The following is a 19,044-nucleotide window of genomic DNA, read 5'->3' on the forward strand; positions in this document are numbered from 1 at the left end:
CTGGACCTTTAAGACCTTACAGACCTTTTCTTTCTCTTTGGGAAAAGAAAGAGCTTCTCAAAAGAAGAAGACACATATTGTGCCTTCTTCTTTGAGAAGAAGATTATGAATACCTCAAAGATCTTTCTTTCTTTCTTGGAGACATTTACAATATGTTTTATGTTGTTTCACTTTTGCATTTCCGTGTTGCTTAAATGACACCTCACGATTGCAAAATCACTAAAAGGAAACACTGAAATACACACTGACACGAGTATTCAGACATTTAAGGTTAAGCTAAAGTGTCTCAAATTTCAGTTCCAGTAAATAAAAACGTCTGTATGAAACCAGCTACTCACATCTGACCAAACCATGAGGTCAAAGTCATTGTCTGCAGAGCTCATGGACACAAAAAACAAATCTTAACAAGAATGTTATGCTTCACTCAAAATTTCCCAGGGGCACAGTGGCTGGTTATCTCCAGGCATGACACTGAGAACTGAGGCCAATCAGTTTAATCTTGGTTTCACCAGCCTGGGAGTCATTTAGGTGCTTTTCACAGGAGAGAGGCATCTCTCGACTCAGCTCGAAGTTCCAGATCGTTTGGAGTTTTGGATGCTGAGCGTAGATTAATGAGGGAAATAATTATATTTATTTTAGCAGAAAATTGCAACATTACAAACTGGGAGAAAATAAGAAAGGGCCTGAATACTCTTTGAATGCAGTGTGTGTTTATTTATTTACAGACACACACCAAGGTCTTGACAAAGCCGTGAGCTACTCAATTTTTTTTTTCATCAGAAAAATAGATCAAGAAGTGATCAAAAGCTGTTTTTCTCCGTGATAAAGGATCAAGGACAGTTCATCGTGTGCTCTTGCAGCAGAAACGACAGAATAAATCAGTCATTAATAGATTGGTAGTCATTGGTCCAGACGAGAACCCAAATGTTCAGCTTTAATGTATCTCTAATTAAATATGGAGCTAAATCAGGATAACTCAGATTCAAGTCCCAGATTAATAAAATCCTATTAAAAACAAATTATTTCCACATTCATAAGGTCGAACATGATTATTATTGTGAGTTTCAGTTTTAATTTAAATAATATCTAATTCATTTGGATAAATTACCTCAAATTAGACACAGTGTTCCCGATGATGCGCTTCACTCACCTCCAATTTTAGCATTATAGGCCACGCCCACACCACACACGCTGTTGTTGGCTGCAGCGGCAACTTCTCCTGCACATCGAGTTCCATGTCTGAGAAGAGAGAGGAGAGAAGAAAGTGATGAAATGAAGGTAACAATAATAATAAAAAAGCTTCGATAGAATTCATTCAACCCAAAAATGTTTCTGTTCTTTGTTATTTGCAGAACTGTGCGGAGCTTTTAAACAAAACCGCCGTTAAAGTGTTTCTAAAAATACACTAGTATAAATGATCCCTTTGTCGCTGTACTAGATCTGAATCAGAGCTGTAACAACAACGAAGCAGAATGCCTACTGTGCCATCACATTAAAGGCCTTTTAAACATTCAAGTGCACAGCGACCTTAATGGAGAATGTGGCGTTTTTTCCCAGAGCAACAGAATCATAACTGATATTTTTTTCTTTACATGCATTCCGAACAACTTGTGGCATTTTTATATTCATATTTTTGTCATAGTTGTGACGTAGTTATAGGAAATGTTAAGCACTTTCTTTGCAACGATCAGACTTGAGTGACAATTGTGTGGTGGTTTACTTCGGTTCCCAGCAGTGCCAATCAAATTAAAACACATCCACAAAGTCCAGCTGAAGAAACCACTTTGTTCAGGGCTTGATTGTTAAACTCTTTAAAATGTGCTTATCAATATTCATGTGCAATTCCACGGGAATGCATAACAGCCTGCGCAAGGTTCTACAGTATCCTGTTAGGTACATTGTTCAAACACACTTCATCTCAACATCAGAGAAAAACGAAATCTGTCCCCGTGTTGCACAGGATGCAGAGTCATCCAATCAAAAATGACTTCACCTTGACAGCCACAGGACACATCCAAATGGGATATGAAATATTATTGATGTGCATGTATTATTCAGTCCCTCAGAATTACCTTGAGCCAGTCTGTAGTTTCATAGAACAGGCCAGTTTCCTATAGTACGCCGTCTAGATTTCAGACATTGTAAACAACCCAGTCTTGGTTTTATCAACAGCAAAACCAAGAAAATGTAAAGTCTACAATGAAGCCTGTGCAGCTAGCTTAGTATTATTGGAGGCAAAAACAAATTATCATTAGTGAAAGGGATTTAATTTGTTCCATTGACTTCAACTGTGTGATCGGACTACAAATGGACAATGTGGACTAAGCACTTGGCATTTACCATTGGTCATTAAGATCTGTCTGCTGATGTCAGAGCAGATATCCGATTAGGACCTGTACGGTGTCACGCCCACCTCCGGTGCTTTGCTATGTCAATATTATTGAAATGGAGCTAATTACATCCAGAGTATTTTCTTTATTTTTGTGTAAGAGTCAAAAATTACTTTCTCTGTGATCTACAATCTCCACGGATGATGAGGCCGGGGACAAAGTCGTTTCATAGGGTCAGAGAATGGCGACGCCTCCAGCTGGGATCCTGATTAGACTCTGTGTGGCTCTGTGATAAATTACCCACCCACTGATTCTCAGTTCTGTTCCCTCTCAAACATTTTAGCATAGGAGCTGTTTTCTGCCTGATTAATCTTTCTGTCTTTCTTTTTTATTTAGGATGGTGTGTGTGTGTGTGTGTGTGTGTGTGTGTGTGTGTTGCTTCCTAAAATTTCATTTATGACATCACCACAGCTGTCAACAGCTACATGTATGAAACCGATTAATCTGTGGAGTATTTTCTCGATTAATCGAGTAATTGTTTGGTCCCTAAAATGTCAGAACATGTAGAAAAATATCGATCAGTGTTTTGTGAAACCTGGTAGTGATGATGTGCTCAAATGTCTTGTTTTGTCCAAAAACCAAAAATGAGTTCTTTGTTGTTTGGAGCAAAGAAAGCAGAAAATATTCCCATTTAAGAAGCTAAAACGATCAGAAATCTTGTTTTATAGCGGAAAAACCCTCAAACTGATTAATCGATTATCATAATAGTTGAAGGTTCGTTTAGTAATCCATTAATAATCGATTATTCAATTTAAAAATTGTTTCATATGCCCTTGTACAAGGACCTTGATGCAGCATATGACAGGGTGTAATACATCACAAAGGTAATATAAACATGATCAGGAGTTAAATTATAGTTTTACTACTAACTAGCTCATTTCATATAGCATTTACGGTAGCTCCCACAAGAACACTCTATGTACTCGGGGGTTAAATTAGGATTTATTGAGTGGGGCGGCCATTTCGGGGGAGTGTTTGACAGGGTAAAGTAATGCAGTGTGATGCCTTAGAGCTTCATTACAATCCACATACACAAATCAGTTCATACATCAGATGATTAAAAAAACATCGATGAAACAGCCTAGAAACCACAGTCAGAGATAATAGACTCCATCTGGTCTCTGTACAACATAACATCTCTGCATGTGAAGTGATGGTCTGACATTTACTGTTTCATCAGAGAATCGGATTACTGACACTGAGACAACTGAGAAGTGGTGCTCGCCAGATCTGACCTGATGCATTTTCAGATTTTAATGTACCTGGAAGCCTTAAAACATAACAACAAGTGCAGGTGTAATCTAAATTTAATGATGTCCACGACGCTAAGTGCTTGCTCTGTGATTTAACGTAGCGGTGGGTCACTCACTGCTGCACACTAATGAAATACTGGACGAAGGGATCCAGTGCAATTAAAAATTACACACTTGTGTGTGTGTGGGTTTTCTCGGGGTATTCAAATTTCCTCCCACAGTCCAAAAACAAGCAGAGTCTAATTGAACACCCTGTGAATGTGAGATTGATGGTTATTCGTCTCTGTGACGGACTGGCGACCAATTCTCAGCGACCTGTCCAGAGTGTACCCAGCCTTACACCCTGTGTCAGCTGGGATTGGCTCCAGTGACCCACGACCCTCATGTGGAGAAAAAAGCAGTAGACAACTACTTAAATACTTAAAAATGATAAATCCCACAACTTCAAGGTTTTTGACTTATCAAGTATCAAGTATCAACAAACGGAAGCAATGAAATCCATTTTTGTTGACGTTTCACCTCAAAGATCACGCATTGGCCAAAAAATATGAACAGCTAGTACCACGGTTTGGTCCACAATACAACATGCTTGCACTGTGCCATAATTTTTGCATTTGTAATTCCTCTGCAAATAAGAGTCTTTGAGTGTTAAATGTCAAGCGTCCCTGCCAAATCACAGCACCATCTGAATTAAAAATGCTGTGGCATTTCTAAAATGCGAGTAAAGAGTCAGTCTTGTGGTTGTAATAGCCTTGGCAGCAAAGAGGTGTTTGTGAAATCACACAATTTCAGCCCATTCAGATTTAAATGAACTAGTTCAGGTTCATAGTATCAACATTTTTTATATCACAATTATAGTCACAAAAAATAGATATACTGCAGATTGATGAACTTGATAACAAAACTAGGAAATTAATGAAAATGAAGTAGTTATTTTTGAAAGCATGGGAAAAGCTCCAATCTTGTGTCTGAAAGGTTGGTCAATTACTAATGGTACTTTGCAAGTATTTGAACTGGTGAAAGGAAGTGAGTGAAAAAGCTTATTTTTAAAAGCCATGAAAGCTCCTTCTTTGTGACTAAAAGGTTGACTCTGCATCAACATGACCCAAGCAATCTTTCTGTCACAAGGTTAGAGCTACAAACACTTTTTTTAAAGGAGAAAAACTACATTTTACTGGTTGTATTGGAGTCTAGGGCGTAAGGTAAAATAATGTAGATTTACAATGTGTGTGCAACCCAAATTGTGTTTATTGTTTCTACTGTTGTTTATTAAAAAATAAATGCTCATTCTGTAGTGTCCTTAGGTGTCTTTAAAGACGCTTCAAATAAAATGCATTATTATTTTTAGTAGGGCAAAAGAGAAGAACACTCACATTTGCAAACCAATCACCAACTGATCTGTTCAGTTCACCTTTCATCAAAAATGCCTGCATGTTGTTTTAGCGTGTTCATGCACAATGCTGGTCGCAAATGTGTGAACATACTGTCTCTCACAGCTTCGTAAAAAAGCTCCTAATCGTCCAACAGCATGATCACATGTCCTCAGACCAACGAGCTGTGGCCGCAGACGCGACGCCAGGTGGAGGGGTCAGCCATGATGGTGAAAAGTCAACACAGACAACTGGGAAGACATTTCTTAGGGGAAGCTGTGCGCATCAAGATACGGCTGTTTGAATCCTATCTGCATTTGCACACGTGTGTCTGGGTATACATGCGAATGACTGATCGGTCTGGAATAAATTCAGTTCAAACAACTGGGCAGATTAATATATGCAGCAAGGCACCGGTGTGTCAGAACAAACAGGGTTAATAGTGAAGCCACTGTTTAATCCATCAAATCTCTATTTATAAGACACTTACCCAAAATTCTGTATTCATCTTAAATTGATTGAAAGAGAGTTAGAGACATCTATAAAGGGATAGTTCAGGTTTTTGTACATGCACTTGTATGAGGAATTGACTATTATCACCACTGAAGCATGCTTTTGTCTGCCATGGACACTCGTTCTCACGAATAACATACAGTAGCTGCTGTTGAGGACAGAAGGAAAACCAAATTTCCCTTTATTTATTTATTTATTAGCTGAGTCTTTTGGTAAATTCATTCTATCTTAAGAACATATTTGACCCCCTTTCCCCCCTCACTGTTAGACAGGCTGTTAAATTCCTCTCCCACACCAAAGTCCATAGAAATAATCTGTGATTTTACATTACAGAAAACAGGAGTTGTTTATGTTCTGCTACCTCAACCGTTCAAATATGCTGTCAAGTGACTTCAGTGTGTGAAATGTTTCCTTTGGCTTTACCAATGTTGACATAAAACATACCAAATGAGGTTGCGTTACACCAGTAACGCATCGCTTGTGCGGCGTGGGACAGTGAACGAAGAATGAAGAACTTCAGTTTCCAGATGGAAAAGGCTAAATAAAGTCAAGAAAAAGCAGCGTACATATGAATAAAAATATCATAGACTTAAGCAGGTGTAGATGTTATTGAGGCTGCAACAGTTAATGGATTATTCATTAATTATTAAATGAATCGCCAACTATTTTGATAATGGATTAATTGGTTTGAGTGCTTGCTTTTAATAATTAAAACAAGCCCCCATGATTAAAACTGAATAATTTTGCTTTGTGGACAAAATAAGATATTTGAGAATATTATATTATTTTTTAGTTTGGGAAACACCAATCAACATTTTGCAACAATTAACCAATTATGAAAATAATTGTTAGTAGCCTGACATTTTATTAGCTGAGCCTTTTTGTGAAGAGGCAACATCTGTTTTTGTTTGTCTTCTGTCTTTGATGGCTGCCATTTTATCATTGACATCCATGTTATCAGTGAGAGAATGGCACGCTCCCAGGCAGGTCCATGCTGTGACACGCTGAGCAAAGTCAGTGTTAATAATAATAAGTCAAAACCTTACACAACTACTCTCAGCTACCCCTGTAAGTTCGGGTGCAACCTCATCCTTCAAGAAAGACAATCAAAGTCAATTATTGGTTCATATCTGAGCTAGAGGACTTCAAAAACGACCTTATTATTATTCCAAAAGCAAACTTTGTAAAAATGAACTCTAACAAAAGCTTAAAGCTTAGATAAAAGGCTGCTGAACCACAGGCGATTCACTCACTGAAGCCAATGTGACCTTCCTTATCTTATCGAAAGAAGTAAAAGGAACAGAGAGTGGCAATGTCTTTATCTTTGCTCCTCAAGACGAGGCACTGTTTTCAGTCAAGTCTGAACCCTGTCATTTACAAGACAATAACGCCATGTCACTGTCTGAACACAATCTCTCCGGGCCATGACGCAACGTCCTGTAACAACAAACCATTCAGACTCGATAGAAAACACAGAGCAGTCGATTAATGGCTGCCCACACTTCCACCACTCACATTATGCACAAACATGGTATCATCTAATTGAAGCTGTCATTTAAATGATGCATAAAGTTTGATATATTCCTGTTTCCTCGAGAATTTACATACAATTAAATAAACAATTGATTCTGGACACCTTGGGATGGCACAGTGAGCCGTTACGAGAGAGAGAGAGAGAGCGGTAACATTTGCAGGTGGTGCTGTAGATTGAAAGCCTTATAATTGACTGTAATTTTAATATGACATCTGCTCTACAGGTCTGAATTTTCCCCCCAACAATTTAAGACTTATTTAATTAAGATGTATTAGACTAAATTGTGAAATGTGAGTGAACAATTGAATGATATGAAGTTATACTCATTTTATGTCACTATTTATTGTGTGGTCACTTCAGAGCTGTCTAGCGTAGGTTGGCCTTAAAGGTTATAGGCTAATATTTTTAGTTGGAAGGTTGCCTGGTGAGAATATTGATCACTTACTCCGGTCACAAAGACTTCGTTTCCACTGGTTCTGGAGAGTGGTTTCAAACTTAAATTGTATTAACACCAGCATCAGGCAGTCTCTGCGGTGGAGTATGCAGAGGCTGTCGTTTTTGTCTGAGATTGTTCTTGCTTTCATATTCTGGGGCAGCAGTGGCTCAGTGATAGAGTGGGTTGTCTTCCAACCATAAAGGTCAAGGGTTTGATCCTTGGCTTGTGTAGTTTACATGCTGATGTATCCCTGGACAAGACTCTTCACTACAAATTACCTAATATATCCAGAAGGGCTGGGTGGTTTTTAAATTATGCCGATAGATTTTCATATAGAATTACACAACGCTCTCATTTGCATCTCTTCAGCCTCCCATAGCCCCAAGTGAAAGTGACATCTCCTTTGGAGACATTATTTTTCACACGAAACAGCGTCCAATTTTTTATTCATTTGTCACCACGCCACAATATTAACACGGATAAACAAGTGATTTCTTTTTCTAATTATAAAAATGTTTCCTGACACGACCCCCCCCCCCCCCCCCCACAACAACAACAACCCACGCACACACTAATAATGTACACATACAGCCAGAGTCATTAACACTGTATGAAAAACCAGATTAACGGTCCTGTAAACACCCGGCAACTTCCATGATTCCTGGCAATACCCGTCCAACAAACTTCAGTCGGTCATCAATGACGCAATGAACGTGCATGAGGCATAAATACTAAAAACTCTTTTTCTGTTTCTGAACAGTAGCAAATGACTTCTGTACGTTAAGGTGCATCTGCACAGTACACAGATTTTGTCTTTACTACAAACAATCTCTACTGGCATCTAAACATGCAGACCAAATTTGGTGTTGCCCTATGTGTAAACCCTCAACACTTAACTAAACTTCTAATGGCTGGTGCACAGATTTTTTAAATTAATTTTACCTTTGTGGTAGGCAGATTTACAGTTGAATGATTTGGGTAAAATATTTTGTTGTGATTTCTTTGTGTCTTATTTCAATTTGAATTCACCTTTTAACTCAAGCTTCAAAACATCACAAGTACCACACTCTAATGCAGGGATGAGAACCCCTGAAGTTTTGAATTGTGTCTTACATTTGTGTATTGCAGTTTAACTGGCATGCAACATAGTACAATCAAAAATAGAACAATTAAATTTTAGAGTGCTCCCCTTAAGGCTCGGAAGACATAAAACTAATGTTTTAAGATGCTAAGTAGCACACTTAATGATGACTAAATGTGTTAAAATGGCTCTATAGGTTTTAATAATGACAGCTCTGAGGAAGAAAAGCACATTAATACTCGCTGCTGATGATAATGGTCCAGAAAGATGTTTGCTGATGGGTGACAAATGCAAACAGTCAGTTGGTAGTGTGGAAAACCTGTGTGCAGAAACATACATGTCTAAGTGTGACAGATGCCTTATCCAGGCCACTTGGCATTGCAGTACACGGGTTTATATAATCAATTTCAGATGGACCGAAAAGGGTCTGTTCATTGCAGCAGCCAAAAGGATGAGGCTATTTTCTGCTCAGCTCTGCTGTGGTCTTCAAATAGTTGCACTAGAATTTGAAGTGGAGATCTTTTAATTCCGTGGTGCCAAATAATTTCACGCGACGATCAAATGGGCTTCTTTCAAATTCCACATTGCTTATATAAGACCAACACTGATATCTGCCTCAGCTGGGATACAAGTGACAAAGGGCAGGGGAAAACATTGTAGAAGTTGTCACGCCATCATCAGGCAAACTCACACAGAATCTTTTAGAACACTAATGCCTTCAAGCAATGTAGAAACTTGAGTGCATCGCACAAGTGTTGTGGAGGAAACTCAAATGAACAAAGAGCCCAAAAATCTACAGAGAAGGCCAGAAATCAATGTTTTGGGTTGTTTTTTTTTACTTCGAGTACCAGCTGTGCTACTGTCTGAATACCTATATTATTCTGCTATTGAAGGAATGGAAATAAACCCTTTTAGTGGGGCCATTGCAATAAAAGTGACCATTGTGAGGTATCATTCATTCATTCATTCATTCATTGTCTACTGCTTTATCCTCCACATGAGGGTCGTGGGCCCGGTGGTGTACACCCCGCACAGGTCGCCAGTCTTGTGAGGTATCCAAAAGGGGGTTAATTAAAACAATTAAATGCAGAGTCACATAGTGAAAACAAATTAGATGAAGCCTGCCAAATAATAAATCATGTTTACGTGTTTCCAATAGTCTTAAAATAATTCCTAATCACCTAACTGGTTAAAAAACAAACTGCTCAACATCTCCATGCATGTCTTAACTAGATTATCTGTGCACAGAGCAGACAAAACTGTTTTAACGTCCCATTCATCACAATCCATTCAACTGAGTAGAGTTATATTGACTGCCTCGAAGTGATCAGTAATATATTGTGGAATGAGGTTTGCCCTTGGACTGCCACTCCAATCAACATAGCCATAGCTCATCAAAATATTAAAAAAAAAAAAGCAGCAGCTTTCAATCACACACTGTCTATTTCTTTAACACAAATTATAGCAGGGAAGCAGACAGAGAGAGAGATGAATTTGGTTTTGGCAGCGAGGTCTCTGCCAACATCACCCGCACAAAGTCTGTCTGGCAGTCTGGACAAATAAACAAGCAATCCCCTGCAGAATAAACAAGATAAGGGAAGCAGATTTACATTATTCAGGTTTGACAAAAGGTGGCAGCTTTGCAAACAATAATTGATGAACTCAGTGTAAAGTTGTGTTTATCTGCAGCATGGGCTGGTGAGAATAAAAAGTGTTTTCCATGTTTTCTTATTTACTCCTTTTACACACACACTGCAGAGACTCAACTTGAGAGTCTGAGAAAACTTAAGTAAAGCTGTCAATTGTTGGGCTCAGGATGACAAATGAAGTCTCAAAAGTTTAATACAAGATTTGACTGATGTGCATTTGGTCTTTACTCACTGAATGCAGAATGTGCTCTTTTATTTACAGGTTGGATAAACAACATCCTCCACAGTGGCCTCAGCATTCTGATTACTTCACTTTCACCAAGTACAATTTTAAATGTATTGTCTTTATTGCCCATAAATATATTCTCAGTAACCCTAAATGACAGAACGAAAATGTATCTTCATAAAAAAACAGAAAGCAAAATGACTCATGTACAGTCAGGTGGTGAATTCACTATTCTGCACAAGCTCCTTTGGCAGAAATAGCAGCTTAGAGTCTATTTGAGTAAATCTCAACATGCTTTGCACACCTGGATTTGGCCCATCCTGTTCTTTGTGGCAGATCCTCTCAAGCTCCTACAGACTGGATGGAAAGTGTGTGTAAAACGCCAAAGGTTCTTTACAGATGTTCTATGGGGTTTAACACGCAGCTTAAAATTTAAAATGCAGTTCCAAAGCCACTGCATTTCTGTATCAATATAAATAGCTTTTTTGTCATTGATGTGGTAAAAGACGAACTCTTGTAAATATAGGTCATGTGTACTATGAGGCAGGATTTCTTGAGCCTCTTTTAAACTAAAATGTGTTTGTCATTGACAGTGGTTGGTCTGTCTTGAGGTGTTTTTATTGTCACCCTTGTGAGACAAAGCAAACTGGAGGAAAAACACCACCATCACCATGACCACCACCACAGGCAATGTCACTTTTTTTCTCCAATCACTGGGAATTTAAGAGTTATTTGAGAACCTCTCTGTATTTGGCTGCATTTATCCTTCCCTTGATTCTGACTGGTCTCCCCGTGGGAGTGAAAAAAAAAAGAGAAAAAAGAAGCAGCGTAATTGCATTATGCTGTCACCACCATGCTTCACCGAAGGGATTATATTAGCCAGGTAATGAGCAGTGCCTGGTGTTCACCTGACATAGTTTGGAATTCTGCCCAAAGGGTTCAATTTTGTTTCATCAAACCAGAGACCTTTTCCTCCTGTGCCTCTAAATGCCATCTGTCAAACTCCAAGCGTGCTGTCATGTGCCTTTTACTCAAAGTGGCTTTGCTGGCCATTGTGTCTTGAAGGCATGACTGATGGTGTGCTGCAGAGATGGTCCGAGAGGACTTCTTTGTTCGATTGGCCATTAAGTTGTAGGAAAACTCCCTGACCAAGGCCCTTCTTGCATGGTGACTCAAAATGGTTTCAAACTTTAGAGATTTTACAATTACAGAAGTTTTTGAAATGGTTTTACTCCCTTGCCGTGACTGATATGTTCCCACAGTTGTATGATGGAAGTGTATTTTTCCTTTTCTCAGTATTTCTGTTTTAAAGTCTTAGTATTGCTGTCTTTACACTAAAATGTCTTTAATTATACATAAACATTTGTGAAAGATGTAATTCAAAGTATTATGTTATTGAGTGTAGACAGGTGGGCAACAGAGAACTTACTTATGGCTACATCCACACTACAGAATTCTTGTTTATATGGATTTTGCCTGCCCTCTACACTAACCCAGCATTTCCGTGTCCAAAAACAGAGAAGATTGAAAACGCTGCTGGCTCAGTTTTTGTTAAAAACTCCAGGGCCCAGTTTCAGTCTGGATGGTTAAACATGGAGACCTTTGTAAGCGATGACACACTCCCGATTGGTTCCTATCAGCTACAACTTGATGATCAGCTGGGAACAGTTTCACCTCTTATCTCTCTTTAATTTTTTTATACCAATGTTGTCTCTTGTTAGCAGTAACAAAGGAAACTGCAGAGGAGAGAGAACCAGTTTCGGTGGCATGCCTAGTGTCCCCGAGTGGTCACGTGATACTGTATGTACTTAGGTCTGTTCGCATGGATGCACATTAGTTCCACTAAAAGTAGTAGTATAAGCCACTGCACATATTATACTAATGAAATCCCAAATTTAAACGTTAGACACTAAAGTGACAAGTGACTAGTACTTCTCTGTTCCGACCTGTCGTCTGCTCCTTAAAGCACAGTAGGAAAAAAAATATTTTTGTTATGTGCAAACAAAACCCCCACCGACATAGGAGTGCGAATGTGCTTGCAGAATGCCAATTATACACGACACCGAGCTCTAAAATGTGTCAGTGCAAGGCAGGTGAGACCTGCTGTGTGCAACAGAGGCACTCAGTGTACAATGCAGTGGCAAGCTGTGTTCATTGATTTGTGCTCTGGTTCTCCATCAGACTGAGTTTTTCTGCCCCCCCCTCAACAACTTCACTCCACTGCCTCTACTCACACTCCACACAGACAGATACAGCTATGCATGCAGCATACTGTATGTACTGTTTGCAGAGGACAGACCATTTTATTTACATTCACATACTGAAAGAACATTTCAGACAATAGAAGCCACTTATCCGACAACATTTGGCCACTGCGACTGCAGCTGGAATCCAAATTGGGTTAAGATTTCTTTTCTCTTTACAAAAAAGAATACAGTGTCTGTGTATGCAGGGAAGTGCAGAAACATCGAACCTCTTGAGTGGGGAATATGTCACATTAGGTTTAAGCATTAGGCCTGGAGTAGGTAAGCGGTAAACTGGGAATGAGCAGGAAATCACAGATTTAAAGACAACAGGAGATCACAGGATACAACAGTAGGAATAGTGTAAAATTACTACTACTGACAGGGTATTATTCACAAAGCTCCACGAGTGAAAGCTAAAATCTGATAGCAGATTTCTGCAAGCACATAGAAGCAGTCCGAGCATGAGTTGACAAACTCGACCTGAAGCACACAACCTTCTTGCAGCTACAGCATATATATCTGAGTGCAGACAAACAGATCGAGTAGAAACAGAGCACATTTGCATGCGAGCAGTGGCCACAAGAGAGAATAAGAACGTGAAATGAAGACAAAATGCTTTCAAAATGAGAGACCACACTCCTGAATACAGACAGGAAAGAAACGAAAGCCCATTAATGCGAGGAAATAATGTCTAAGAATTAATATGTATAAGCAATTATCAAATGTGTTTCTGGAAAGTCAAACTTTCATGGAACAAAAGAGCAAAAAATAGACACATTAGTCAGTAATACCAATATGCATTCAAGACCACACTCTAACGACAGGAAATAAATTAAACCCAGCAAGTTATATATAAAAATGATTAAGGAGGGGGCAGGAATATTTGATTATTTATTGATTACAAAAAGTCAATCAGTTCATGTGACTATGCACGAGTATATTAAAAAGATAAATTATTAAAAGACTGATCATTCCATCCCTTTATCCTCCTGGTCACATTAGAGGATGTATGGAGGGACAATAGGTTTACATTTGAATTTGTTTTTCATTCACTCTGAACGGATTCATAATGAGTGGTGCTGAAATGTCAGCCTGGTTTTCATGTTAAGGTTAGTCCATCTTTAGTTTGAAGTACTGTTACTGTCAGATAGGCATCGACTAGCATTTCTACTTGGACATCTACGGCCACGTCCAGACGGAAACGGCACAAAACGTAAGCAACCTTATTCTTTGCCGTTTTTAAAAATATACACATGGTAGGAACACCAAAAAACAGAGAAGACATTAAACACATTACAGATATAATAAGACACATAATGAACCGAGCCAGAGGAAAGAAAGGGAAATAATGTCTGTCTGTTTACGTTATGTTTCGCGTTGTTTCCGGGTGCCATATTTAGCGACTTTACAGACCCCGGCGACGTTTATTAATTGTCAAAAAAACAAATGTAGTGACTTTCTGTCATTAACCTAAATACTTTATGAGAATGCACAATTCTGCCGCACGAGTGACATCCGTCTAACTGTATTTACTGCGGGAGGAGAGTCAGACACACACACACAGAAGTGCTGAGTGAGCACACACAAAGACACACACAGCACATATAAACAGAGTCACAGACAAGAACGAGCTGTGGATGTTCAGTGCTGCAGACTGTGTGTGTGGAACAATCACTGATCTGTTTGTTTATTCAAGTAAAAATAGGTTTTGTTTTCTTCGCTCTTTATTTTTTTTACGATTCGACACTTCTTTCACCCCCGTGTCCTCCACAAATCTCTAAAGAGAGGACATGTTCTGTAGTGATATGTAGCGTCTTTTCAGGCCGACTTTAGTAACTTTTTGTTGACATTAGTTGGTAAAACTGTCAAACAATCTCCAAACACAAGATAATGAATGACAGCGCAAGAGACAGCTGGGAATATGAGGTCTAAAGTTTTCCTAAAGTAGCGTATTTGCTGCATTTTGAGATTTTCCCCACTCTAGGAGGCTTTTTCAAAAAACGCCGTCTCTGTATGGACGGCCTCTTATTGTAAGAGTGTAAATGGAGGATTCCTCCACTCAGCTATTCCCATTCTCAAGCATATCAGGAACTACAGTGGCCTCATGCATATCAGCATGTTGTTCCTCTTCGTTTTGAATGTATACTCTGGCTGGCTTCGTTCATTTGTGCTGATGCCGACACATGGCCGTGCAAGATGGCAGCCCTCATAAAATAAGGCCTTTTGCATAAAGTACATATGAGGCTTACTTGAATTTACACTTAAACAAACACACTTATGGGTAATACAGTATATAGAATGTTTGCCTTAAACCCTTTTAGAAGTTACACACTGATCATATCAGACACAGATGTATGTATTACACATTTGCTACTCAGTGTTTTTTCTGCTGATGTGGCACTTTGACGGTGAGAGAAACAAATAGCCCTCCGCCACCAAGGACAGATCAATTCCATATGGCAAGAGAGGCATGAAAACACTTAATTCAGTGTTTATTAATGCCATCTTTCAAATTATCCATCCATCACACCCACACACACGCACTGGTTTCCATGACTTCAGAGGACCTTGCATGTCATACACTCACACACACACACACACTCTCTCACAGACTCTCTCCCAGACTCTCACACTTTCTCCGTACTCACAGCTTTCAGTATATATTAGTATTCAGGTGCAGATGGGTTGGTCTCTGGTGAAGGACACACAAGGCTGTGGAAAATGTCAGTCATTTTCTAATAAAGGCTGTCACGATGAAGTCTTACATGCTGGCATATGGGTGTAAACTAATGGAGCCCTGTCAACAGTTCCCAGTAGAAGGTAAGAGTTCTTTTCAGGGAAAGATTATTCTTACTTATTATTATTGGTTATACACGCCTGTATAATTTCTCTATTTGTCAAAGGATAGGCATAATAATGAATTTAGTTCACGCTTATACATCTAAATGTAATCTGTTGTGATGATATGATATATTAAGGTCTTATGAACCAAACTTTATTTCCAAATGCATGAACACAATTGAGTATGGATTAAGGTTTTGTTTGGTCTCATATTAGGGCGTGATATGGTGATATGGCTTAAGATAAACCTCAGATCAGAATAAAAGACTTTTCTCTGAGGTGAAGGTTTGAGAAACCAATTAACTGGGGTTTTAAACTTTTACAAATCTGGAGTGAAACATGAATGGAAATCATGTATTTCAATAACCATTTGTTCTAATCACTGCTCTGCTGTGTGACCATTGACCAAATTGCCTAGACCTTAAAATTATCCAGTATTATATAGCATTTTGCTTTACTAACACGCCAAGGACATTAAGTGAAATCAATCATGCAATCCTCAACTCAATCTATCCTTATAACACTAATATAAGGGAGGAGAATTACACAAAAGTAGAGAAAAAACAGGACAGATATTGTCTTGATGGAGCTCAAATGGATTACCTTCTTGGCTTGTTCCCAAACAGCCTTCAAACGACACCCCCTTCAACAACAACTGCCAGAGCTGCAAACTCAAGAGCACAGAGGATCTTGATGGAAAAGCCCCGAGAGGAGGAGTCCAGATTTGGCGTGGTGTGTAATCAGTACAAATGAAGTGGACTTCATTGCTCTGGAAAAATGCCTGCCTCCAACTCCTCCTTTTCCGTTTATCATCCTATGAATATATTCATATAATCTCAGTGTGAGGGGGCAGTGAGCATTACTCACTGTCTCACCGTGTATTACTCTGTGGTGATTTACATAGCTCATTGGATATAATTTGTCCACAGGTCACTGTGAACAGTGTAGCTCCACACTGCAGACAAAGAGACACACCCCTGCTTTTCATTCCATTCTCATAATTGATCCAGTCCAACATAATTACTGTGCCAGTTCCACTGACATGGGTAGTAGAGTATTTGTGTGTGTTTGTGTGACTCATTGCACTCTGTGTTTTATTATGTGTGAAATGTCTGTGCGCCTCTCTGAAGTATAACAACAAAAGAAACAATGCTAAATGTTCAACAGAAGCGACGTCTACTCTCACACTATTATTTCCACTATCTCCTGAAAAACTTGCTAAGCTTTTCTAGCAACTGCAAGTGGATGCTGCGCTTTGAAACCCAAGATGAAAACAAACAACTACAAAAAGACTTGGTGGCAGTCTTCCCAGAATAGAGAAAGATTTGAGACAAATCCTGCTGAGCATTTCAGAGGCGGGATGCAGTGTCTCATCCGTCAGAGGAACATATAATTTGGAGAAACTGGGATAAGGGATGATGATGGGTTTTAGCATTTGCCCTCGCTGGAGTATCCCGTCAATAAATTTGTTTTAATGCCATCAACAGACACAGGAAGAGAAGAGCCTGAATCACTGAGGGCAAGTAAACAAATATTGTATTCGTAGCAAAGATGTGCCAAAGTAGCTGTGGGGTTGTACAAACTGGAAGTTAAAATGCAGCAACAGCAGCTTGGCTTGTGCAATGAAGCAAGAACACACACACACACACAAAAGGTAACGATTGTGCAGAATGACTGCAAGACTATTTTCAAACGTTATATGATTATATGTTTTTTTTAAATGCATCCGCCAAAAAGTATCCGACCAAAAGCTGTATAGACATGTTGCTTTCTCATAGGTACTTTTACCCATCAGCAAACCACTATAGTGAGTTGGCCACATTAAAAACAACAACACAACAACGAGTGGGACAAAAGTCCTACTTATTTCTCAGTTAATGAATATACAGTATATTCATTACAGTGAAATTAATCACATTTGCACCACTTTGGCAAATATCTACATTGTTTGAAAGCCCATTTTCAAGCAGTTACGGCCAATTCCAAACGATAGCATTGCTTATTATTATTATTTTTGCTGTCACATTACCTATTCTCATTCCGCTGAGTGTATCTTGGTTGGGGATCAGTGTCTCCGTCATTAACATCATAGCTGGCCTCTGGGTCCTAGGAGAGACACAAGACGTGGTTTAAAACAGCAGCTAACTGCCTCCACAGGCTCTCATTTACACTTACTGTCAATTCTCTGTGGCTGTCAATATGTTACAAATGAGTGATCTGTGTTCCACCATTTTGTGCTTTTTACTTACATAATTGTTGACGAGGTCAGGATGGTCCTTCTCAATGCCATCATCCAGGATCGTCACCACAACTCCTCTTCCTGTGAAGCCTTGAACCCAGGCTTCTTTGGTATTCAGGTCTTGGTGTGTTGGGTTGGACTGGAATAGACAGAGACCTATTGTTCAGCTGTCAATCTGCTATGACTGACACTTTTAAGACAGACCGGCAGAAGTCACGTCGTTGTGAAAACAGTCGGTTAAATCATCTGCAAAGTTGTTTGACTCCTGTCAAAGTGTGAGGCAACATCGCCCCGGATATAAAAATAGCCATGTCCAGAAAATGAAGATCGGAGCTGACACATGGACACTTACATTGCAAATTTAATGTATCGCCCACATGTTACCATGTGAGTGGCTCATTGTGAGCACTTTACTGGAAGGGACAGAAATGCACACAAAAAACATTTGCACTAGCATTTGCCTCACTTTCACAAGTAACAAGTAACAGCCTGCAAGCTTAGAGAGGAGGGAGAGACAAACAGGGGATTAGATACAGAGAGAATGGTGTGACTTGGATAAATAATGGAAACCCGTGAAGAGTGAGAGGTGGAATTGAAAGACAAAGTTATATAAAAAGGAGGAATAAAAAACATCATCACTGTCAACCACATATGCAACAATATATGACTAAAGAGGTCCTTAGCGGTGGTATATCCATCAACATTTGTCTTTCAAGCCTGGGCTACATGATGTGGAACACTTAAGGACAGAAAGTTTTAGAAGTCTTCAGACGATAAGTGGCTGAATGGCACATGTGGTTTCTGTTGTGGCGACAGAGGATTTATGTGTACATGAAAAGGCAAAGATTTGGGCAAATTGGTGCCTTTCCATGAACAGCTGTGAATAATGAAACAGACACAGAGCCCAGACCATCTGCTATCAGTATTTCACATGTGACATAATATTTCAGCAGTGGAGCTGTCCCTGACATTTATTTTTTACCTTTCACCCAGCATTGCATCGCACTGCACAAGTGACTCAGAACCATTGTGTTGGCTTGTGAAGCTGATATAAATACAGGGTTTGTCAAAATGACAGCAATTCAATTTACAGCACTGTTCAGAGTGACAAATTAGATTTGTCTGACTGGACCTACATGACCAGTCAGATAAACGTATCCATTTTTTTAGTGGTTGCAGCACCATTGTACATTTCGTTCAAAAACTCTAAGACCTAAAATATATCTTCACAAAACTTGGTAGAATAAAAGAGTGTGAGAGCATGAC

At 39.2% G+C, this 19,044-nt stretch overlaps 1 protein-coding gene across 1 annotated transcript in view; it reads right to left on the reverse strand.

The window, feature by feature from the left end:
* furinb (furin (paired basic amino acid cleaving enzyme) b) overlaps positions 1-19,044 on the reverse strand; it is a 104,025-nt gene that overhangs the window by 22,629 nt on the left and 62,352 nt on the right. The window contains exons 5-7 of the mRNA XM_058646023.1: positions 17,789-17,917; positions 17,569-17,645; positions 1,151-1,239 (exon numbers count right to left, since the gene is read on the reverse strand). Coding sequence (XP_058502006.1) covers positions 1,151-1,239; positions 17,569-17,645; positions 17,789-17,917 — 295 coding nt within the window. The remainder of the gene's footprint in view (positions 1-1,150; positions 1,240-17,568; positions 17,646-17,788; positions 17,918-19,044) is intronic.

This window comes from Solea solea, chromosome 12 (genome assembly GCF_958295425.1).
Source record: "Solea solea chromosome 12, fSolSol10.1, whole genome shotgun sequence".
Lineage (NCBI taxonomy): Eukaryota > Metazoa > Chordata > Actinopteri > Pleuronectiformes > Soleidae > Solea > Solea solea.